A 25,563-nucleotide genomic window follows, 5' to 3' on the forward strand; every position below is an offset into this window, starting at 1 on the left:
TTTCAGCAATGCCACTGTCACTTCCTCCACCTGCTGCGAGCAGTTGCTGCCCAGAGCTCAGAACACAGCACCTTCCCCAATCTCCTTTCTCTGATTCCTAAGTACGGGGTGTGCTTAGCATTGTAGTACCGCAGATGACCACCAGGTGGTGACTAAGCACTGGTCCAGACCTCTGGTTTTACAGTTTGCTATTTTGTTGTTGTTATCGACTATGTAAAAACAAAACACTGTAATTATGTCAGGGCTCCAAACTGTTGGCTGAGAAGCAGTCCCTTCTCACTGTCTCTCAGCTGTCCCAGACAGGGAAATGGTATGCCTGCTTTTCTCAGATACGTAGGCTCCAAGCCTCCCAGGGTTTGCCCTGAATCCAGCTACCCACTGAGAAGTCTCAGTCATCTCTCTGAGACTTACCTTCCCTGCTGTTTTTGGAGTTGGTGCCACACAGTCCCTCGCACAGCCAGATCTGGCCAAACAGCCCATTAGCTGATCAGTAGGACGGGCTTCCTCTGCTCAGACTCAAGGGCGGACATGAGAACAGCTCTGCAGATGCTCATCCTTCCCAAGGCACTGAGCACTTCCTGGGAAGCCTGCCGGCAGCTCATGTCTCCCAAAAGACAAAGAACAAATGAATCCTCCAATTTTTGACAAGAGTTGCAAGAACTTGGGGGACTTGAAGAGGCTATGAAGGATCCAGGAGAGTTTCTAAGCAGGGAGCCTCCTGTAGAGTACTGCTGGCTTTGGGGCACACTAGGGAGGGTGGGAGGGGCTGGATCCTAGTCTGGCTAAAAGGCAGGATGCAGTGAGTGTCCCCTGGTTGTGGCTGGACAGGGGAAGGTGATTCTTGGGGACACCCAGATCCTGACCCCAAGTGGAGAGAGTCAGCTGTCTCCCTCCCTCTTCCCTCCTCCCATTCTTCCCACAACTCACACTGGATATGTTCACATCAAAGAGAAAAAATGGTCTCAGGGTTAGTTTTTCTCAAAACATATATTTATGTCTTTTCTTAGTACGCATCTCAGCACCTTGCTAGAACCTTGTAGGAATGTATGGTTCTCCCACCCAGCACCCCACGCCTTCCCCAGGGCTCCCCCTAGCCCTTGGTGACAAGGCCCTTCACAGCTTGCACAATGGCATCCTTGTCAATACCAAACATCTTCAGCAGCTCAGCTGGCTTCCCACTTCTTGGCACTTGGCTAACAGCCAGGCGGGTGACAGTGACTCCGGGTTCACCCACGACTGCAGCAGACACGGCCTCACCTATGCCACCTGAAAAAGGAAAATCAGATGGGTTTCAGTCTGAGCCCAAGATGGCAACAGCTGCACATGCCCCCTCCCCTTGCCAGAGCAGACATCACTAATCCGTCATAGTACTCAATACTTACTCCAAGTCCAAATGTACACTTCAGTCTGGTTTTTCCTGAGACAGCTCAGGAGAGCCTCAAACTGACCACAGTCTAGGATGGCCTTGAGCTTCTGATTCTTTTAATTCAACCCCCAGAATGTTGGGATTACAAGTATAAGCCCCCTGCCCAATGATGCAGTACTGGGAATGGAACCCAAGACTTCATGCATCCTAGGCAAGGACTCTACCAACTGAGCCCTACAGCCATTTTTGTTTGTAGCTCTGGCTGGTTGAGAACTCCTTACGTAAATCAGGGTGACCTTGAATTCACAAAGATTCACCCATCTTTGCTTCCTGAGTGCTGGGATTTAAAGGGACATTGATTGCCAGGACACTTAGCTTTACACAACTAAAAAAAAAAAAAAATCCAAACCTTTTTAAAAATGTGCCCATTGAGCATGGGGACCTTGGGAAGGGTTGAAGGGGGGAGGGGAGAGACAGGGAGGGGAGCAGAGAAAAATGTAGAGCTCAATAAAAAAAAAGAAAATTGAAAAAAAAAATGTGCTCATGGAACATCTTTTTTTTTTTAATTGGTCCCCTGGAATAGGAGTTTTAGATGGTCGTGAACGACTGTGTGGATGCTGGGGATGGAACCAAGGTCCTCTGGCAGACTGCCGAACCTTTCCAGCTCCTTTAGTTTGTAAACTTTTTAGTGTACGTGTGCACACATGGTAGAGGGCAGCTTGACCCCAAGCTGTGGACTTGACCTTAGAGTCTAAGCTCACATCTTCCCCGGAGACGCCTCTAAGAAACGTGGCAAGTGCTTGTAGGATCTGCTTTGAAATGACCAAAGATGACCTTCTGTATGTAGCCAGAAAACACACAACCTTATGTCAGTACAGCTGGGACTTGGTCTCTTGTGAGGGCTTTGGCTTAGGGACCCAGCTAACTTACAGCTGCAGACTGGCTAAGCTCCATGAACCCTTGCCAGGGCTGAGAATGGCAAAGGCAGAGGAATTTAATGCATCGTCTACCCCTTGGCTCCCTGGCCCTGCCCCTTTCTTTAGCCTTCCCGACCCAGTCTGGTACAGTCCAATTACCTTCATAGTAGTGATCCTCCACAGTGAGGATCCTGCCTTTGGTGGCGCGGGCAGAGTCAAGAATAAGCTTCCTGTCCAGGGGCTTGATGGTGAAGGGATCCAGCACACGGATACTGATCTTCTCTGTGAGGGAAGACCAGGACACAGCTAAGAAGAGCTACGAGCTGTGCTATGCCTGTCGTGGAACTTCAGGGTTCTCTTATCCTGAGTAGGGTGTCTCGAAGATTGTCTCATAGCTACTGGCCTAGAAGAACTACTCTCTAGGGCCGTCTGTCCCCTTGTCCTCACTGTTCTGTTGAGGCTTTGCTTACCAGTGCCCTCTGAGAGATCCTGGTCAGCTGTGTACCCTGTTGGCTGTCTAAGGACAGAGTAGTATGTGGGGGACCTGATCCTCCTATGCCCGTGAAGATAAAGGGGGGCTTCAGATGTCTGCTCTATGGCAAAGGTTTACTGAGTGATGGGAAGAAGAGCTGTAGCTAGTCACCCTCTCAAGAAAAGCTAGATGCTCACCATGATGCCCTGCCTGGGCGGGGCTGTTTTGACTCTCAGGCCTGGCATGCTACAGCCTCTGTCCTGTTTGCCCTCAAAGCGCACAGGCCACTCTGAAGTCACCAAACCGAACCACCTACCACCCTTCACTTCCTGATCACAGCTTGAGAAGTGACAAGTCTGGTGATCCTATTGAGAGGTTAATGCCTGCCCTACGCTATCACTAGCTGACATTAATACCTATAATAATAGTACGAATGCAAAGTCACACCTAAGGCCTCAGGATAGTCCCAAAGGTTAAGGACCAGTTTACAGATGGGCAAACAGAGGCACAATGATGGTGAGTAATTTATTTAACTAGGGCTTGGTTGAGCTGTCATTCCAGTCCTATCGTCAGGCTCCAAGGCCTCTGATATGATACACTGGGACCATAGGTTCTAGAACTCAGCGTCTCGCTGGACATGGCAGAATGACTCAAAGGGTGGCTTCAGTGGCTGGCATCTTTTAACTAGATGAGATTCTGTGACAGCGCTCAGTCTGGAGCCCGCCTGGGTCCCTTTCTCCTCACCTTTCTTCAGCAGCTCTGCAGCAGCCAAGGCCTCATGCAGAGTCACACCAGCCCCGATCACCGTCACCTGGTCATCTTTGCTCTTCAGAACCACCTGGGGGTGACAAGGGGAGAAGTAGGGTCTGTTAGTGGGAGCAGCAGCAGGGTTGGTGGCTCTCTGGGGTTCTCTCAGACCGAAGGGCACTGACCTTGGCTTGGCCGACCTGGAAATCTTCATTGTTACTGTAGATGATAGCATTTTCGGGGCGGCTGGTCCGGATGAAACAGATGCCCTGAGATTGGAACAGATAAACTGAGAAATACAGGATAGCACTTAGGCCTGTGCTGTGATAGAGGGGGGAGTTTTCTAGAGGGCCACTAGGTACAAGTCCCCTCCAGTCACCAAGCAATGATAAGCTACAATCACCGTGTCCCAGCTGCTACAGCCAGGAGCTGGAGCTTGGTCTCTGTGGCTGGACCTCTAAACACATGAGAAGCAGCCTCGGCTTAGCTAATCTCAGACTGCAAGCAAGAAGGGGGACTCTCCTGACCTCTCAGTAGGGCTACTCCCCAGAATGCCTCAGTAGGGCCAGACCCTGATCTCAGGAGAGAAATGGGAAACCCCATGCTAGTCTCTGTCAGGCAGCTCTTGATCTGAACCCTGAGGCTCAATTTGCTCTGTTCCTCAGCTCAAAGAGGACGAGCATCAACAGCTGTCAAACCGGCAGGTGTTGACCATCTGGCAATCACCACCATGAAGCACCGAGAGCGGTGTTCTTCCTGTACTTGTTTCTTTAAGTTCTACAAACACCAGGGACAAGGTCAGGAAATGCCTCCCTGGGCACCCAATGACCGACTCTGTGCTTGCCCACCCCCTTCAGTCTCTCTACGGAAGAACTAGTTTCAAAAAGAACGGCCACATAACTAACCTTCGTATTGGCTGCTAGCTCCACTGCCTTCTCTGTCGCCACTCCGTCGCTTGGGTAAAAGACAGTTGACATGGGGACCGACCGGAACATGGCCAGGTCTTCCAGGGCCATCTGGGAGGGCCCATCTTCTCCTGGGGTATTGAAGAGAAGATGATTGGCACCCCAGTCCCAACCCCTCACACTCCTGATCTAAGGCAAGGAAGGCACTGGTTGTAGCATCCGGCCTCAGCTCACCAATGGACACGCCACAGTGGGAACCACAGAGGTTGATGTTGCTCTCAGAGATGGCCGCCATGCGAATCTGGTCGAAGGCCCGCGTGAAGAAGGCCGCGAAAGTGCTGCAGAAGGGCACTGTCCTGTCACGTGTGGCACAGCCCACAGCAATGCTCACCTGAGGACAGGAAGGGCAGGTCAGCCCTGAAGAGCAGGGAGCCCAGAGCCCTCCCTAGGCCACACGTGGGAGGTAGAAGAGCCTGCGATCCTAGCATGCTAACTCACATGAGACTTCAGTATGCCTACAATCTGTTAATAATCACTGCAAAACTTCTCAAAATCATCTTCCTTCAATGCATAATATAGTCAACAAGTGTTATATAATAGGGTAGAACAGGCTCTTCTCCTGAGATTGTTACTACATTTGCTTGGCTAATTTCCTTTTCTTCTTTAATAGTGAGTTAAGAATTTTAATGTGTTTATTATCTGTAAAATAGAAATAGCTATGATAACTATGTTGTTTTTTTTAAAAAAATATTTATTTATTTATTACATATACAATATTCTGTCTGCGTGTATGCCTGCAGGCCAGAAGAGGGCACCAGACCTCATTACAGATGGTTGTGAGCCACCATGTGGTTGCTGGGAATCGAACTCAGGACCTTTGGAAGAGCAGGCAATGCTCTTAACCACTGAGCCATCTCTCCAGCCCCTATGATAACTATGTTATAAATATTTTGTGTAACCTACATTGGAGAAAGTGTTAAGTGTTTGTACAAAGACTTGAGAATATGAAAGTGTATATATATCTGTTATGTGTATCTGTGAAAGTTGTGGAAGAAAAACCATTTTCCATTTGACATCAGGTATGGTGGCAGTCTGCAATCCCAGCACTCAGAATATAGGAGGATTAGAAATTGAAGGCTAGCCTTAGCTACATACTGAAATCTAGGGCAGCCTGGACTAATGAGAGCACATCATATATATGGGTTCTAGGGGCTGGAGAGATGGCTCAGCAGTTAAGAGCATTGCCTGCTCTTCCAAAGGTCCTGAGTTCGATTCCCAGCAACCACATGAGGGCTCACAACCATCTGTAATGAGGTCTGTTGCCCTCTTCTGGCCTGCAGGCATACACGCAGACAGAATATTGTATACATAATAAATAAATAAATATTTTTTTTTTTTTTGGTTTTTCGAGACAGGGTTTCTTTGTGGCTTTGGAGCCTGTCCTGGAACTAGCTCTTGTAGACCAGGCTGGCCTCGAACTCACAGAGATCCGCCTGCCTCTGCCTCCCGAGTGCTGGGATTAAAGGCGTGCGCCACCATCGCCCGGCTAAATATTTTTTTTTTTAAAAAAAAGGGTTCTATAGACCAGCAGGTCCCTTTACCACCATACCTGTCCTACATACAAGACCCTCCATGTGTAACTGTCTCTTGGGAATAGTCACCCCCAAAGTGGCTATTCAAGATTAAAGGTCAATGTGGCTCCTAGTCGCTGCTGTGGTTTCTGAGTTGGCCCATAGCTGGCAGTTGGCATTGCCAATATGGCTGCCCCAGGGAGGAAGAGGACTTCATCTTGCCCCCACCCGCATCATGGTGGTTTGCAGCTGAGGCTGGCTGTACCCCTCAGCCTATTCCAGCACCTACCATGTTTTGCTCAGCAATGTAACACTCAATGAAACGGTCTGGGTGCTCTTTTTTGAAGATCTCTGAGAAGGTGGAATTTTTGGTGTCCCCGTCCAGGGCAACGATGCGGTCACTGGCGTGACCCAGCTTGGCGAGAGCCTGTCCGTAGGCCTTCCGAGTGGCTATCTGTGGGGAGGAACGAAGGCTCTGAGTACCACCGAGGTGTGTGTAGGACTGAGGCTGGGCACAGCAGCAGCTCATGATTTAATCCCAGCACTGGGGAGGCGAAGGCAAGAGTATGTTGAATTTAAGGCCAAGTTTGGGCTATACACAGTGAAACTTGGCGTCAAGAAACTAAAAACAACAACACAAAAAGGGAGACAGAACAAAAAAGCCCAGCGAGACCTGGAAATGGCCAAAACACGAGACCAAAGGCCTGGGTATCAGAAGGCTGCAGGCTGCATGAAGGGCTTTACTCGGCAAAGCACAGACTAACACAGCTCTGCCTAGCTTCTACCAGACCACAAAGGAGCCCTGAAGTCTGCAGCCTTTTCAACTAGAAGCTTACTGTGTGACCAAGGGTAAGTCCCTTGCCCTCTCTGAGCCCCTGCAGGTACCTAACTCCCCCATCAGGAGCAGACAGGAGCCTGAGCTTCCCCCTTTGCCACTGACTCATTCCTTCCACAGACCTCTGGAGGCAACTTGGCTTAGAGATCAGGAAACTAAAGAACCAGCCCCATCCCAATTCTTTCCATTTCACAAAAGAGCCAACTAGGTACCTTATCCCCCACTTTGTAGCTGGGTGGGGTGGGCATGCGGATGTTAGCAATGTCCACTGAAGGGGCATCCTCCTGAGGGGGCGTGGCCAGGATCTTCTTTTTACTCTGGACCTGGCTGTAAATCTCCTGGATAATCTGATCAGCCATGTTTTTGGGGAGGGGCTTCCCATGCCATGACTCCTTGTCTTCGATCCCTGTGGGTAAAACCGGAGAAGTGAGAATGTCGTCAGGCAGGAATATCCACAGAGGAAAATTCTAGGGATGGTGGTGTCACAGGAAAGGACAACGGGACATCATTAGGGACAGAAAAGGAGGGCCACAGAAGAGGAGGAGCTGAGCATGGGCTGATGCCACTTTGCCACTGTCCCCATAGACCCTTGCTCCAGACTCTGCAGGCCATGCTGGAGAACTCAGACTCAGTTTTGCAGGGAGTAGGGAGGAATCCCCGGCAGAAGATGAAACTGACAGTTGGAAGGGAGAGAATACTTCTAACTTATGTCGCTGTGGCCTAAGGAGATCCAAGAACAGATCAACCCTCACAGTCAGTACCGGGCAGTCTGAGGCACCCCCAAACCTGAACCTCCATGTCGGTTCCAGGGCTTAACTCAAATCGGCCGACTTGGCAGCAGCAGGCACCTTTACCTACCATGGCATCTCGCCAGCCCCTTTCCCTCTTGAGTCTCACATAACCCACGTTGGCTTAAAGCTCATTAAGCAGCAGAGGGGACCTTGCTCCCTTCTACCTCCACCACCCAAGTGCAGGCACGGGCCACATTCCTGGTTCTCTTTCAGTCCTTTTTTATTACAACCATCAGAAGTGAGGTGAGATGTCTCATTGACTCTGATAGCGTATGGCTGGATGTTCCTCCATCTTTAAAGGAGGCAAGGGTTAAACGAGGCCTTGGTATCTGGAGCTCACCCCTGGGTGTTGAAGAGGGACTATGCTTGCTTCATTCCCAAGCAGGGAATCATCATCTACAGCCTGGTGAAGGAAAGCCTCTCCCCAATGCACTACTTCCTTGGGGGAGAATTCAGGTCTTTCCAGGAGCTCCTGGGCTGTACAATTCCAGGCTACGCTGCAACCCAGGGCAGATGGCTGGAGCTGGCAGAAACACTCCATTAAATGACACCGTACACTAAGGTCGGGTGGAGGGACTGTCTCACTACAAAACGTCTGCCTGTCTACATGGCTCAGTCGAGACCAGCCACTTTAGGAAAATGACCAAGAGCAGGCATTTCTCCAGGCACATCCCCTCTGTGGGGATGAGGAACACAGACAGACCTGAGATCCCACGGCCCTTGAAGGTCTTGGCGATGATGGCTGTTGGCTGGTGCTTAGCCTGGCCAAAGGCCTTACACAGTTCCTCCACGCTGTGTCCATCCACGATGATGGCATGCCAACTGGGGAGAGAGATGGCACAGGGTAAGGGGCAGCCAGATGCCAGAGTACCCACAAAAGCTCTCAGGAAAAGATATGGCCCAGCATCTGGGAGCTTGCCTGCATGCTACCCCATAGCTGACTCCAGCTGGAAAGTCTAAGACACCACTGCTTCCAATCTGGACTTCCTTCCTTTCCCCGCATTATTCTGCCTCCTTTGGTCACTTTTAATTTCCCTCCTTTCAAATAATTCAATGCTTAGGTCATGCACCGTCCTCTCGTCCCGATCCGCTCATTTCCTACTAAGAGATGTTTTGGAGACAACGCACTGAGTTTGGAATGCACCTGTTATTAGATTAATAAAATGTTTGGCTCAGTGTCCACCCGATTCTTCCACAGATGCTGCAAACTTTGAAACACTCAACCGTGTTCTCTAACCTCTGTCAAGGAGCTGGGACATCTTTGTGAACCTGAACACCGTTGGGGACTGAACCCAGAGCCACGTGCATGCTAGGCAAGGGCTTTACTCTTGAGCTATGCCCTCACCACCACCTTTTTGGTTATTAATAAAGATGGCAGTAGACAGAAGATGTAGCTCAGTGGTATTAGTGCTTGCCAAACATATGAGGTCCTGATTTCATCCTTCAGTAACACATGTGCGCGCGCGCACACACACACAGACATACACGGTAATTTGTCCAAGGTCTTAATGCAAGTTGTAGGAGGACACAAGGAATTACAGATACAGACCCCAGGGGGTATTGCCAGGTTTATACTCAAGTTTCCAGACTGGTACAGTCTTGGGGAAACACCGTATAGGCACCTTGTGGCTGTGTCCTTATCTGCCCAACAGAAAGAATATTCCTAACCCACATCTTCCCCCTTTGTTTTTTTTTTTTTTTGAGACAAGGTTTCTCTGTAGCTTTGAAGCTTGTCCTGGAACTAGCTCTGTAGACCAGGCTGGCCTCGAACCTCGAACTCACAGAGATCCACCTGCCTCTGCTTCCCGAGTGCTGGGATTAAAGGCGTGCACCACCACCGCCCGGCCTATCTTCCTCCTTTGTAAGGCCAAGACAACCTCGACAGGTGTCCTTATCGACAACCACACAATTCACTGCAAAGGGAAGCCATGAACGCCCCACCCAAGGCTCTCAAGCCCCACATTTCCCCAGCCCAGTTTGCTTCCCAGCCAGCCATCCTCCATAACCTCCTCAGCCATATGGCACCTTAGAATCCCCAACCTCTTGTCTTTGGGGCTGAGGAGAAATGCTGAGGCGGGAAGCCCTGAGGCTGGCACCGACCTTCCCTGTTTCACAACACTGGATTCTGAACTCATTGTCCCTGAAGGTTGAAGTGGGAAGTTGAGAAAACCTGATACTATTTCAGTAGCGAGGAAGCCTGCTCCTACCTTCCAGGATGCTGGGGTTGGACTAGCCAACTCATGTTCACTTTGCTACGTGTCCTTCAGCCTCATGGACTGAGCCTATGTGCACCTGTGGACTCTTCCCCCGTAAACAGACTAGCATCTAGGTGATGAGCAATGCAACCACGTAAATAAGCTTGCTTTAAAAGAGTCCTTCTCAAAAAAAAAAAAAAAAAAAAAAAGAGTCCTTCTCGGGCCACGGCCTCACACATACCCAAAGGCCTCACAGCGCTTCTGGTAGATGTCCACCTGGTGCTGCAGTGGGGCTGGGTCACTCTGGCCCAGACGGTTGATGTCAAAAATGGCAACGAGGTTGTCCAGCTTGTAAATCCCGGCAAAGGCCATGGCCTCCCAGACAGAGCCCTCGGACACTTCCCCGTCTCCCAGCATGCAATAGACGCGGTAGCTGTGGACAAAAGGCAAGTGGAGAATGAGACCCTCAATACCACCCTCCCAAGAAACCTACTAGACAGAGGCACAGCCAGACACACAGATGGCTAATGTAGAGCAGGCGTCACTAGGACCCTAATGCCTAGCCCACTCTCCACAAGTAAGCCGCCAGGAGCCACAGGACTAGCTGCTCAGATGATGAGGATCTGGGCAATAAGAATCAGAGTTGGGGCTGTTGGGGAAAGAGTTAAAAGGTTGAATAGGTTGGAGAGCAAGTCAACAGCCCCCCGCCCCGAACTCCCCCACCACCCCAGAGTAGGATAGATGGGACATTGGAAACCAGGCTTGTTCCACCTGGGGGAAGAGAATAGGCACAGCTGCTCAGCATAGAGTCCAGGTGCCTCATGGATAGGCTCTCTTGTCCTTGTCCTTTCTCCAGTGGAGCTTTCTGCCCTCAACACAGACAAATGTGGGCATCTCAAGGCCGGGTGTGAAGGTAAGAGCATGAAGTCAGGCTACATTACTAAGATCTGTTGGTCCCCTGGGAGGGTGGGGTGAAGCGGAGTGAGGCCAGAGGCAGGGGACTGGCTCAGAGACCCCCTGGCCTAGAGAGGTGAGGCTGCGGAGGTGATATAGCCAGGAGTAACTGCCTTCCTCCATCATGGGTCTGCTCAGGGTTGGTGCTGGACCCTGAGCTGAGTGACCTCCCTGAGATGAATTCCCCAAATCCACAGAGGACAGGAAAACATTCAGATCTGCCAAAGGACTTGTGTCTGAAGGTTACGTATCTGTGTCCTGGACTGTCCAGCTTGCTATATAGGAAAACACATGGGGGGGTGGGGTGGGATACCCTACACCTTGCCCCACGTTCGGCTGTGTGGTTCTGCCTGGCCAGGCTCACAGAGGATATATACCCCTTAGCTGCTCATGACAGCAGTTTGAATCCTCAGAGTGACTGCAGGCCAAGAGCCAGGCAGCTAGAGCTGTCAGCATGACTCAGCACTTCCTCAGCCAATAGGCCAGAGAACTTTCTGCATGCTTCCCTGCCTGGGATTTTTCTTGTGAGCCATCTACTGGGTGGGGTCACTGGTACCCTGACCCAAAGGGCCCACATTTCAGACACATGCTTTTCTGGACCGTGATTTTCCTTAGGTCATCTTCCCTCTTCCTAAGGTGACCAGGGGCCCAAAATCCCAAAGGAGCTCCCCAAAAGGACCTCTATGATAGGAGCCAGAGAGGCAAACATGTGGGGATCCTGATCTCCAGAAAGAGTTTCTAAGGAGGCTGAATGGCTGTGTCCCATGCCCAACCACTTCCACAAAGTCAGACTGGGGCCAAGTCTGGGGCACAGCATAGTCTTATACTTCAAGATTGGAGACAGAGACAAGGCTGGCCCCTTAGGGTCAAAAGACTAAGGTGAGGAGGATATCCTAAAGTTCTGAGATGCTGGGAATCAATGAGGGGACCTAGCTGGAGATGCCAGACCTGTCCAATGCTAGGAACTGGTGCTATACTGTGATCCACTTGAGTACCCGTCTCAGTACAACTCTCAAGAGGCTGTAAACTAAGAAGGCACCCAGTCACTGACAGAACTGTCAATATCAGACTTACTCTGTACATCAGAGTTAAAAAAAAATCCAAAGATGTTGGGGTTGGGGGAGTAACTCAGCGGAGGAGTGCTAACTCAATTAGACAAGGCCTTTGCTTGCCCTGTGAAAAACCAAAGAAGTGAGACATGCTTAAAACCACAAAGACTTAGGCCAGTCAAGAACCGGTTAGCTTCAGGTAGAGGTGCCTGCCTAATGCATGTGATTTGCTGTTTTGTAGCTAAGACAGGGTCTCGCAATGTAGACTTAGAGAGATCCGCATGCTCTGCCTCCTGAATGCAGGGATGAAAGGCTCACGCTGCCCAGCATGCCAGCCTAATGTTGATAGATCCTATTTACTCTTTAGATCACAGAAATAAAAGCTCTACAGTGATAAACAAGGGCCAGGGACTGCAAAGGTGAAGTCATAAAGGTCAGGTCAATGATCACGGAAACCATCTTGCACGTCCAACAAGACGAGCTAACTGGTCTATGGTATGCCCACAGGACAGGGCATTGTAGACACCAAAGCAGCTCTTGCTAGTTTAACCCCAAGGAAATGCCTAGGATAGACTGTTAGCATGTTTTAGGGCTCAGCGGGTGCTAAACCTGACCAACTAAGTTCAGTTCCCCACGTCCCTGATTGTCCTCAAGTTATCCACTGACCTCCATGGGCATAGGCATTCGCCTCCTCATTGCTCTAGACAAATGGAGACGGGGGATGTCTAGTATTTTAAAAAGCAGAATGTGAACTTATATTAGGACTACAAATTTGTAAATCCTTTTATGAAGACTTAATGTGGAATATATTCTTAGATTTAAATTAGGGAAAGGAAAGGGAGCCAAACTTGGAGATGTGTGCTTATAATTCCAGCCGCTTATGAAAGAAATCGAGGCTGGATGATCATAAATTCAAGGTTAGCCACAGCAATTAGGACTATAAATAAACAATAAAATGGAGAGCTAATCCTTTTTTTGTTATTACTGCTCTGTAACTTCGTGCTAAACAGGCAGGGTCCAGATGTAATTCTACTGCAGCTGTTATCTTTCAGAATTTTACATTATTGTCTTCCACTTAATATCGCTCTGGGTTGTAGTTAGTGCTACTAAATTTAATGTATTTTATTCTGGTAAACAAGTATTTTAGCTACGCAAATAAGAGCATGAAGACTGTTAGGCATTTGTCTAAAATACAAGAATTTTGAAAGCCCTGGAACACTGACTGATTGTCCCTGAATCTCAAAGGGCAACATACCAGGAATTTGAAAACTGAAAAACTTGTTCTTTTGTTTGTTTGTTTGCTTAACTGTATCACTGCTGGTGAATAAATATACTTCAAAACAAAACAGAACAAAAACTTTTAAGAGACTGCAGGGAGAGAGAGTGCCAGCAACCTCTTTGTCTCTATCAGCATGCCACCTGAGTGCCTGGCTGGGGCTGATAATCTCCGGGTGCCCTGGCCCTTCACCTCCACACCCCCACCCCCTACACAGTACTGTCTGAGGCCCCAGGCCTCAACTAACCCTGGCTCTAAGCCACCACAGCCTCTGAGAACCCACTAAAGCCCTTCTCCCTATCCTGGAGGGGTATACATGTTCTATTATGTCGAGGTCAGACAACACTCCTTCCCAGGGAATTACTTCAAGCAACTGTAGGAATAATTAACTCACCCCCCTGGCTCTAGGCCAGATAACAGGTTCTTAAGCACAGCTTATTCTGTGTACTTTACCTGGGAATGAGTCATTTCTGGGCGTAGCTATGCTCGCCCTAAAGCTCGGCCAGGAACTGCAAGGCAGGCTGTGCTGTGGATGACCCTGGTCTGAGGGGTAGGGTCCTGGAAGGGCTGGGTCTCTCCTAGAGAGCTGATCTAGCCAGCCCCTCCCCCCCCCTGCAAGAACTTCCCACGAACAGGTGCTTCCCAGTGTGTGGGCAAAGCAGTCAGGCTTCCTGCAGCCACCTGCCCCCAGAGGGACGTGGCCTTGCCCTCTCTTCTGCAGGGTTGACTTACTGGGAAGTGGGATGTTCCTGGCTGTAGACCAGTCCCCTCCAGCCCTCCTAGGAAGCTCCTTGCCCACAGGGCACCTGGAACACTCAGCGTCAGACCAGAGGCTCTAGGTAAGAAGTGCTCTCCCCAGTGACACCTCACACCCTCTCCTCAGTGGGGCTTCTAGAGAAACCTGGCACTCAGCCTTGTTCCCACATGGCGGGCTGAGGAACTGTTTGGACCAGTGGTTATTCCTAGCAGCTTGTTCACTTCCTTGATGCAACCTGTCCACAGCAGACCAAGTGGCTGAAATCTGTCCCGAGGGCACTGGAGTTCTATAAACCACCTGGTCCAGAACAGCTAACCCAACAACCAGGCCGTATCCACCCACCAGTCTCTTCACCAGCTGATGGGAGGTGACAAGAACCCGGGAACCTTCCAGAAGAGCACAGGCCAAGCTTCCTGGTGCCAGTCAGACATGGGGGTAGGAAGGCTGGCTTCTCTGACACTTCCAGGATCCAGGCACTAGACTGAGGGCATGTGGCGGCACCATGTATTCAGGGTACGAACCTGGCCTCACAGCCAGGCTCTGGAAGGGTCTCTTACATCTAATTTGATATCATCTGAAAAGGGTGTTGACCAATGCTGTGGAATAACCCTTCTGTATGCTGTGAATATATGTTGCTCTTATTGGTTAATAATAAAAGCTGCTTTGTCCTATAGCAAGGCAGAATACTGCTAGGTGGGAAATCCATGCAGAGCTGCAGGGAGAAGGGCAGAGTCTCTCCCTGACTCCTGACATGAGCCAGTCACCCAAGAAGCAAGATGCCAGCAGACCAGTAAATCTACGGTCATGTGGCAAAACACAGATTAATAGAAATAGATAATTTAAATGTAAAAGCTAGTTAGTAATAAGCCTGAACTATAGGACAAACATCCTGTAAATCTCTGAGTGATTATTTAGAAGTGGCTGTGAAACAGGACAGGACAGAGCAACCACCGTTTGCAGACCACGTCACCATCTTCAGGACTTCGAGGGCAGAAGGGGGCACAGGTTTATTTTACTTAGCCCCAGTTAGGCAAGAAGAGAAGCCAGGGGCAATGTAGGAGGGGTTAGGCCTGGACCACTGAGGAACCTCCCTCAAAATTATCAAGGGAAGGAGTAGGGAGTGTGGGTTACCTGGCTTTGTCGAAGTATTTGCCTGTGTATGCCATTCCACAAGCAGCTCCCAGGCCCTGGCCCAGGGAACCAGTGGCTACATCGGTGAAGGCTTGTTTCTGTCAAAAGAGAGATCCACAGTTATTCAAGGGGCCAGGAAAGAGCCGTTTGCTTTCAACTCACCCCCTAAAACCCTGGTTTCTCTGGCCACAGCAGCCAGGGCAACACTTCCACCCTGAACCAGTGAACCGCTCTCCTGCAGAAGGCCCTGCTGGAGACTGAGTTCTTATTCAGACAGCAAAGTCACCACGGGAGTGGATTCAATTCCAAGCCCTGTCCTCCAGTGAACTGTGTGACCTCAGGCTGGGAATTAAACCACTCTGAGCCTCATCACTTCATCTGTAAATACAGCTCAACACACAAAGTGACCAGAGATGGGGAACAGAGATTCTACATAGAGAGGTTTCAGCACTAGCAATACCTACACCACAGCGTGCCTGTGATATGCCAACATGTGCTGGGACCAACCTGGCACTGAGGGTACCACAAGTACTCTGCCATCACCTCCTCTACCTCTTTCCTCTCCGTTTGTGCATAGGAAAGGGGAAGATGAGCAGGGACCAAAGAGGCCCCCCGTTGGGTGACTTACCGGGACAGGATGCCCATCCAAGTCGGAGCTGATCTTCCTCAGGTTCAGCAGCTCTGCCTCGGGCAGGAAGCCAGCTTCAGCCCAGACTGCGTACAGGATGGGCGCTGCATGACCCTGTGAGGACACGCACAAGGAGGAGGTCGGAGGCACAGCTGCAGAGGCCGTTCCCACCTTACGTGCGGCTCCTGGGCCTGGCTGAGCTGGCCAGCCGGGATATCCATTTCAGAGGAGGAAGCCAGTGAAGGCCACTTCTTCCCTTTCATTCCTCTCCAGACTCTTGGTTTTCAGCCCAAAGTTCCCACAGTCCAAAATCGGGAGGCACCATGACAGGTGCAGGGGGCACAGCTGTGCAGCTGGACAAGTCCAAATCCCCAGCAGGCAGCCGCCACCCTAATCCCTGTTTCTGGCATGGGACATACTTGGACAGACTTCTAAGCCCCACAGCCTGCCCCAGGAAACCAGAGGCTGCTGAGCCAGGCCAGAGGACAGGTGGATTTGGGGTAATTGTGGATTTTTACTAGAAGAGGAAACACAGGGTGCCCATACTCCCAAACTACAGTAGACTGTCACGTACAAGGAGAGCACACTTTGGCCCTCAGAATGCTGGTACAACACAGAGGGACTCAGGCAGAAGGTGACACAGGAGCTCCAGACCTGGATTCGAGTACTGCCTGTCAGCATAAAAACTGAGCAACACACCCCACAGAAGCACAGGTTCCACGGTAGCCTACCCCTCTTTGTTAGTCTCTCTGATGTGCCGGGCTACTGAAGAGTAACCCATTAATTCTGGGCATTGGTTCCTTACCTCAAGTTCAATTTATCAGATCAGCACAAGGCATGATGGGGGGAGCAGGACAAGCAGGCAGTGAAGGAAAGATGGGCTGGGGCTGAGCTACCACGCACCATTCCAGGGTCCTCACAGGGCCCAGCCACAGGGAGGTGTGGCTGGCAGCAGGGCTCTTACCTTGGAGAGCACAAAGCGATCATTGTGAGGGTTTCGGGGATCCAGGGCCTTGTAGCGCATGGTATGGAAAAACAGGACAGCCATGATCTCAGCGGCGCTGCAGCATGATGTGGGATGGCTGTGGCCGAGGAGAGAAGACAGACATGAGCATCTTGGCCGTAGACCCTGACCTACAACATCTACTCTGGCATGTGTCAGGGGCCTGGGGATGCCTGCTCCAAGGAGACTCATATAGGCTTGGCTCATTAGAGCCACGGGCTCCCACTCCTTAGAAACAAAGTACAAGTTTCAAGGAGGCTACTGTTGGTGACTTAGGATCTAGAGTGGCCAGTAGGTACCAGAGGCTGCCACACTTTCCCAAAAGTACCCAGTATGGAGGGTGGAGCTTAGTACCTATGTAGGTGTTCCTAGAGGGAATCTAACGACTTAGCTGAGAGATGGTACCTATACCACTGATCAAGGAGCCACATCCCAGAGACTGCCCAGAATCCACCTGCTTATAAGGAGCGTTCTGCCTACTCCAGGGTCCATTGGAGTCTTGGACAGAGGGGTAAGGGAAGGTTTGCAAACCTGAAACATTGGACTTTAGTTTTCTTGTTGTTTTCTGAACGGACACTCTGAAAGCTGGCATTGAGAAATGCGTAACACACAAGCTCGTCTTCCACAAAAGGCTATCCTTGTAAAAATAAAAACCCCTTCTGCCTGTGGATAAGAGCCGAGGGGGCTGGCAACGCAAGGACCCGCCCTTCCAGTTCTGGAGTGGTAGGGTCTCTAGTTTAGAATCTTATTTTGATAGCCTAATGGTTTTAGAAAGCACAGGGATCATATCCTAGAGGCCAGGTTAGCTCGGGCCTTACAGGATCACTTCGTTGACCTGTTCCCTACCCCAGAAGAGGGCCAGCAGCTGCAGTTCCTGGCCAGCTGTGGAATCAGCCTAGCCACACTTCATTGAGTCACACAGCCTCCCCCCATGCAGCCACGCTCAGCCCTAATGCTATTGTTCGAGATGCTTCACACTGAAACATAACATGCCAATACCAAGCCCAAGGGCACATGCAACCCTGGGTGGGAACACACCAGCAGCCTCCTCCCGTCTTGGGGTCCCCATCAGGTTAGGGGTAAATTGCTCCCAGCATAGACAGGTTAGTAGAGGAATCCAGAACTGTCCATGCTGGTTTAGTTCCCACATCCCCAACACACAGTAGCCTCATACTTAACCATCTCTATGAACTCCTGGTCAGGGGGGAAAGACACTACACCTGGAAAGAGGGAGGGGAGGACATGTAAACTCTGGCCTGTCTCCCAGGAACCCTAATCCCTTGTTCCCAGCACCAACTTCAGCTGAGAACACCCAGGCCAACTGCCCTTCCTGCCCTTTGAGTACAGTCCCCTTCCCAAGATGACTCAGCAGTTAAAAGAGTTCACACTGCTCTCCCATAAGAGCCAAGTTCTGATCCAGCACCCACATGAGGAGCTGCCTGTAGCCAACCCCAGCTCCAGAGGTTCTGACACCTTTCGGCCTCCACAGGCACCTACACTCGCCTGCGCATACCCATATACACACACCTAAAAATAAAATAAATCTTTTTTAAAAAAATAAATACAATAAAAATTTAAGGGGGGATGGGAAATGTCATGGCTTGTTATGAGGAAGCCCCAGTGTGGAAGGAAGGCTCCAAAGAAGAAAGACAGAGGCAAGGACTCTTGGTACTGGCCCCAGGGTGACACTCTGGCATGGCCATAACTAAGGACCTCCCGAGGAATTACCCAGCAGAGTGTGACTGCGGCAGAGGAATGCCCAAGCTCACATAGCAGACAGGGAGGAAGGCGAGGAATTTACAAGAGATGCCCCAAGTTGATAAGTGGAACAAACCATTGATTCAAGCTTTCCTTGCTCGGCCCTGGAAGAGGATATCTACGACACATCTGGCCCTGGCGGGCTGCTGTTGAAGCCCCACTAAGAAAACCCTGCAAAAGGAGCCCAGTTCTCCCTGCATCACCCACAGCAATGCACTTCTGAGCAGGGAATATGGGCTGCAAGCCGTAGCAGCTATGACTTAGTTGGCTCATTTCCCCAAGGCTCAGTTTCTTTATGAATGTGGATGCTGTGAAGGGGCTTGGGGGACCCAGTGAGAGCTAACACAAAGGTACTCAGTGGATTGACCACAAGGTGCCAAACCTCTCAGGGTCTCCAACTGCTCCCCCACAAGTCAGGACTCTGCTTCACTGTCACTCCAGGCAAGAGAGAACAAATGAGCCAAACATTGAGAGAGGATGGCCACTTTTAAGCCCAAATTTCTAGAACATCTGTGGGGTCAGAAGCACAGGGAGCTGAGGCTTCAGGACTGAACTCTCTTTGCAGTCCAGCCTTCCTGAATCAGATGCCTGTGGGTGCCATGTAGAACATACCTGAAGATGCGGGCTGAGCAGAAGTGGGGAGGGGACGGAGGTATTCTGTGCCCCACAGGAGCTACAAGTAGACTTGGTTGCTTGTTTAAAACTGCTGTCATGGCCCAAGAGGGCATTTAAAATATTGACCAGTTCAGTTTACCCAGAAAGTGTGCAATGTTTCCCTGACCCCCCCGACACACACACACACACACACACACTTCCTTGGTCCCCTCTCCAGGAGGGCTTCTACCTCTATAACATTCATTCCTGCTCTTGGGCTTCCCCACAGGAAAAGTCAAAGATCTCCCAAGGAGCCTCAAGGTTTCTCAACGAATGAACAAACCTGAGGGGCTAAGCACTCACCATGGCCTTACCACAGCCTCCAATGCTTAAAATCTACAAAGGAAAAGACCTGGACACCCAAGGGAGTACAGGAAACAAGTGGACTGGGCTTAAAGAGAGCAGAAGAAAGATCCGTGTGTGATGTGCTCAGCTGTACACGTGTGTGCATAGGTGCATGAAGGAGCCAGGGTATGGCCTTGGTGGTCTTTCCACATTGGCAGATTCTCTGTGTAAAAGCCCAGGCTGGTCTGGAATTCACTTTGTAGACCAGGCTGGCCTTGAACTCACAGAGAGCCACCTGTCTCTCTGCCTCCCATGTGCTGGGGCCCTTGGTTAATTTGGCCTGGGATTCACCAATTAAGCTAGACCGGATGGCCACTGAGCCCCACAGACCCAGCAAGCCCATGCATAGGAATATACAGAAGAATGGAAACATATGTTCCATGTGCACCCCGAGGAACAAACAAGACTGTTCCCACATTAAACAGCAAGGAACGACCTGGAACCAACCCCTGCATGCATCAACAGGACAGATTAATGTAGTAGAGTGGAATATATCCAGCAGTGGCCACGAGTGACCTACCATTTCCAGACCTCACATCAGCGTCACCTCACAAACAGCATGAGGCAGAACAGAGCATAATTGTTTGTGAATACATACAAATATAATTTATGCACACTATAAAACAACAGAATAAAGGGGCATTCAGGGTACTTTTCTGGGAGAATGGGAGATAAGGAAAAGACAAAGAAGTTGCCTCCCTCCATTGCTTCCCATTTTAGTTTTTGAGACAAGGTCTCTCAATGAACCTGTCTAGACAGACTGACAGTCAGTCCCTGGGGCACTCCACCCTGAGCTGGGGTCACAGGGGTACTGCCAGACTCGGTATGCACATAGCCCCTCCCCTTTTATTTTGTTAGCGCACACCTATGATCTCAGCACTTGGGAGGTAGACTGTGTCCCATGAGTTCAAGGCTATCTTGCTGTCTACAGTGAGTTCCAGGCCAGCCAGGAATATATAGCAAGACCTTGTTTCGAAATAAATTCAAGGCATCGATGGAAGTCCCTCGAACAGTGAGCTGACTCTCACCCAAAACGAACCTGATCCTGGACCTCAGATCATTCCTTCAGATCTTTGTCTCACCTCTTCCAAACCAGCTCGATCAATAGCTCTACTGACACCAAAGATCAGCTCTGATGTGCTTCTCATTTGGGGGCTGAGGCTGTCAGGGTCTTCAGAAGTCAAGCGAATGTTCAGAAACCCAGTGCCTGCCACCAGCAGAGGGAGGACAGAGACAAGAAAATGTGACATTCAGGGGAGTAAGGGTAAAAAGAAATGAAGCATGAGAAGTCATGCCACCATGTGGACAAAGATATTACACCACGTGAAAGAAGCCAGACCCAAAAGACCTCATTCTGTCCAATTCCATTATGATAAAATATCCAGAAGAATTAAATTTTCAGAGACAGGAAAGCAGACTCAGTGTGGGGAGAGAGAAAATGGCAGATGCAGAAGAAAGGCCTTTGCTGAAGAATGTCCTAAAAGTGATAAATTCACTAAAATTACCATAAATATATATGTGTGTATGTATGTATATATAATATATATATATATTATATATATAATCTCGGCTGGATAGTGGTGATGCATGCCTTTAATTCCAGCACTCGGGAGCTCAGTAGGTAAATCTGAGTTCAAGGCCAGCCTGGTCTACAGAGCGAGGTCCAGGACAGGCAGAGCTACATAGAGAAACCCTGTCTCTATAAGCAAACAAACCAAAAACCAAAAACGACAAAATCTCAGAATTAGCTGCGAATACAATTCAGTGGTAGAGCACTTGCCTGGCTCCGGGTTCACTCTCTAACGCCACAAAAACAAAATGCGTCAGAAGCCCACATTTCAAAGCTTTCACTCCCGCCTAGTGCACGTCCTCGGAGCAGTTACTGATCTGTCAGTGGAAGGACAGCGTGCTCAGGAGTCTACACTTCCAGACAAGCCGCACAGCCTTTGTCCACCGCACTCTTCCCCATCCATGGATGCAATCAACTTCTGAGCAAGAGGCCCCAGTGTGAGTTCTGCTCCCTCACCTCTAGATACAACAGCACTCAACCTAAACCCCCAGCTCTGTCCAGGTCCCTGGTCTCAGGGGTGTCGTGGACACCGGGAAAAGAGAACTGCTCCCGATTCTGTGGATCCAGGCTCTGCAGACAATAGGCCAAGTTTAGGAGCCAGTTTGCATTAACAGGAAGTCCCCAGCAGAGCCTAATCTAGTGCACATACCTTGTTCTCAGCTTTAAGGAATCCTGGCCGTTAGCGCTGCTGACTCAGAGCTTGCCCAGGCAAAGAGCCCAGTAGCTCAAGGGCTGCCAGGTGTCTTCACCCTGAGTTGAGAAAGGCTGCTGCTGCTGCTGGGGCAATCCCAACCACTTTGCTCTTGCCTCACTTTAAGTCGGGCAGGGGCAGGAGTCACACAGGGGGACTAGCATCTTGAGAAGGCCCTCTGCACATGTCCCCAGAATGCCTCTGAATGCCAGAGCTGGGGAACAGGGAAATAGACCCAACCACTTGAGCAGGGGGAGGGACCCCAGAGCCTGCTCACTCTGAACCCTCAGTCTCACTCCTGAGGGACCTGATTTGAAAGCCATGGTTTGGATGCTGTTATGTGTTACATGTTGGAGGTTTGAACCTGGGTGTAGAGGTGCTATAGAACGTTGGAAGGTCAATGGGGAACTGGGGGTATGCTCTCTGACTTCCTGTTTGGCTGGGTCTCTTCCTCTCATACATATTCCCACCATGGGCCTCACCTGGACAAGCTACTTGAACTTTCTTTTCTCCATCTAAAACTACAAGTTTAAACAACAAACCAAAAAACCCAACAACCTTTTCTTTGGGCTGGAAAGCAGACTCAGGGGTTCTAAGTAGTTGTTGCTCTTGCCAGGGACCTAGGTTCAATTCCTAGCACCCACATGGTGGCTTCACAACCATCCATAACTCTTGTTCCAGGGGATCCAATGCCTCTTCTGACTTTCATAGATATATATGTGTGCTACAGGCAAAACATTCACATAAAATCAAGAAATCTAAAAAAAACAAATCAAGGCCGGGTGCTGGTGGCATATGCCTTTAATGCCAGCACTTGGGAGGCAAAGGCAGGCAGATTCCTGTGAATTTGTGGTCAGCCTGGTCTACAGAGCTAGTTCTAGAACAGGCTCCAAAGCTACACAGAGAAACCCTGTCTCAAAAAATACAAAGCCACCCCCCAAAAAAACGAAAAAACTAAAATAAACAAATGAAAACTTTTCTTCATAAAGTTAGACTGCCCTATTATCTTGTTATAGTAATGAAAATGAGACTATCTATGATCTCATCATTTAAAGATGGAGAAACGGAGGCTCAGAGAATGGTAGAATCTTTCTGACAAGGACATCGCTGTTCAGAACAGAGATGGAGAAGACCTATCTCCTCAAGCTCACAAGTCAGGTCTGAGCCTACCTTATCCTCCCAGGTACTCGCCCCAAAGCTGTGGGTCAGAAACTCTAAGGGACTAGCTGAAAGCACAGACCACTTCCCCTTTAAATCAGGCCCGACGGTGGTGCATCGGTTTGGCTAACACAGCCTAACCCTGCAAGGTGAGGGCTGAGAACTTTTGCCACTAGCCTCAGCAACCTGGCCACTTCTGGCAAGGCCACCGGAATTTCCTTTAGTTAAAGCTTGGATGAGTTGGACCCTTGCCACACAGCTGCCTCTGCACGTGGCAGATGACCCCAGAGAGTCCCGCCACAAGGGCCTCTGTGTATGGCCTGTCCACCCAGCTCCCCACACAGAAACCAGTGTGGGACTGACTTTCTGGGACCTCGTGGGGTCTACTGCAGCCAAGGCTGATGATAGGATACTGTCCACTTAGGACTTGCCATCCTGAAATCAGCAGCCTGGATTCTAACTGGTAGGATGTCCGACCTCAATGGGCAGCCAATGAAGGCTGGACCAAAGTGTTTTTTTCTCTGCCAGATTCCAAATTATCTTAGAAAATGGGACACATTGATTGGGTGGTTAGTTTAGTTGGCTGCAACTGACTGGGTCAGAACTTCAGTACCGAGCCTGCCTTCACTTGGTGCCTTTACTTGCTGGACCCCATTCACTTGCAGTGAGTCTCTAAATAAGCATTCAGGAGCCCCAAACACAGTCACATCTCAAGCCTTCCTGGAAAATTTTCTGTACACACGTACACTCTTTGCACACATATTTCAAAATCATTCTTGTGACAGAGCTTGAGAAGCAGTGTCACTTCCTTCTGAAAAACATTTCTCCAAGTAGTACGTTTCTGCACCTAAAATAAATCCGAACACGCAAACACAGGCATCGTGTTTGACATACCCACCTCTTCCATTGTGCACATGGATACTTTCAGAGTTCAGTGAACTCCTAAGGCTACAATGTAAACGTCAGTGTAACTCTGTAGCGGCTTGCAACCTTTTCCGCTATTTTCGGAAGTAAGCCCCCTTACAACTGAAAAAGTTACTTAATTTCTCTCCAAGGGGTACCTTTCCCCAGCCCCTTGATTCATTCTCCAGCCTGATACAGCCACGAACCCAAGAGGACTTTGAGAGGCCAGCTCCACACCAGGCAGTACTAAAGGGCCACTGATTACCAGTTTGTGCAGATCACTTAACACACTGCTTTTCAACGTCTTCACCTTGTAAACTGATTATCAGAAAGGAATCAAAGATGCTGTGTCATTCCAGGAATTCCCATTTAGCTGTCCCCTGATCTTGTCAAGGTCTGTGTGCTTATCCAGCTTTGTAAAATGCGCCCCTGCATAGGGACGTTAGTTAATGCTCCGCCTCTCTGTCTCGACTTCAGAACCTGAAGGGAATCGTAGGGCCCAGTAGAGAACAAGCAATATAGGACATGAAGAGCAACTCTGTGCTAAGCTAAGACAGTGTGAAAGGAAGTCAGGTCTCTACTTGGGCAGGGAACACCCTATACCACAGGCAACGATCTAAATCAAAGAGAGATAACAGGTCCAAAGTATGTTGGGGAAGTACGGTGGGCAAAGGGCTCTCAGTTCAAACCTGAGAACACTCCGTCTCAAAAGCACGAGTAGGAAAAGTAGGAACCCACGTTAAAAGGCCAGAGAGCTTAACTCCTTTAATAATATGTCCTGTATGGAACTGGCCAGAATCCAGATTTCTGGTTTGTTCCAAGTTCACAGCTTGGTTGGGCTCCTGAACACTCCCAACACAGCCCCCCAAACCATTTCACGAAGCCCACACCTCCGTTTCAGCGGTTTCACACCGGGCCCGATGAAGATCTCAGAATTTCTTGAAATCACCCAGTGTGGAAACACCGTTATCCCAGAACTTCCCTTTCTGTGTGGGCCTCGCTCCTCCATTCTACAAGCTTTGCAAACCTCCTGCCTTGGGTCTGTTCTTGCCTCTATTCTTTCCTCCCAAGCCCAGGGTGTAGCGGACACGAGTCACCTCCCCGCCCCCACCCTGAAGTCCTCAGCAGCGCCGGGATCCAAAGCAGGACCCCAACTCACAAAAGGCAGGAGTAGGAATAAGTGTCGAGGAGGGGAGCGTGGTTAAAGATTCGGAGATGAGTGGGCCCGGAGTTTCCTGCAAAATGGTGGACTCTCCACACAATTTTCCGCTTACACTGCAAGGGCTCAAATGCCAACTCTCGCTGTGACCTTGAACAATTGCTATAAACCCGAAGCCTCAGTTTCCCCATCTGCAAGTCAGTGGAACCAACAGGTTGGTGGATAGGGCTAGGGCCCACACGTGCGCCAGGTTCTCCCGCCAGCAGACATGGTGGCCACCGGGTACAGCCGCGGAACTCGGAGGCGCGCTCGGGTGGAGCGGGAGCCGGGGAACCGGGGCCGGCGGGAGGCGCTCGCGAGGCCCACGCGGCCGGCCCCGGTGGCGGAAGGCTCCGCCAGCTGACCGCGCCCCCGCCGCCGCCCTCATGGCGACTTCGTGCTGCACGACACGGAGCCGGTGAGACCGCGGGACCCGGCTCCCCGCCCCGCCAGAACTGCGCGCTCACCCCGAGCCTGCCGCGGTGGTGGCCTGGATAGAGCTGATGCGCAGGCGATTGGCCGTGTCCTTCAGGGCCTGCAGTTTCTGCTGATCCGGCTTGTGGTAACCTTCCATGGCGCGGTCGGGCGAGGACGAGGACACTGAGGCTAGAGACGCAGAGCCAGCGGCGGCTCAAGGGAGGACAGGCAGCGGCCGAGGCCCGGTGCTGCGGGCGGGCGCATTAAGAATC

General features: G+C 50.3%; 1 protein-coding gene across 1 annotated transcript; it reads right to left on the bottom strand.

Moving 5' to 3' along the window:
• Positions 1-968: 968 nt before the first annotated feature.
• On the bottom strand, positions 969-25,563 carry Tkt (transketolase). The gene is made up of 14 exons (XM_041662578.1): positions 25,342-25,563; positions 16,559-16,676; positions 15,595-15,708; positions 14,967-15,064; positions 10,041-10,232; positions 8,308-8,426; positions 7,026-7,219; positions 6,268-6,432; positions 4,642-4,798; positions 4,408-4,538; positions 3,688-3,771; positions 3,500-3,593; positions 2,443-2,565; positions 969-1,266 (listed from the first exon to the last, which is right to left on the bottom strand). The coding sequence occupies exons 1-14, from the start codon at positions 25,446-25,448 to the stop codon at positions 1,091-1,093; spliced, it is 1,872 nt and encodes a 623-aa protein (XP_041518512.1). The 5' UTR covers positions 25,449-25,563; the 3' UTR covers positions 969-1,090.

This window comes from Microtus oregoni, unplaced genomic scaffold (genome assembly GCF_018167655.1).
Source record: "Microtus oregoni isolate MIOR12 unplaced genomic scaffold, Mior012 000013F_ref0000133, whole genome shotgun sequence".
NCBI lineage: Eukaryota > Metazoa > Chordata > Mammalia > Rodentia > Cricetidae > Microtus > Microtus oregoni.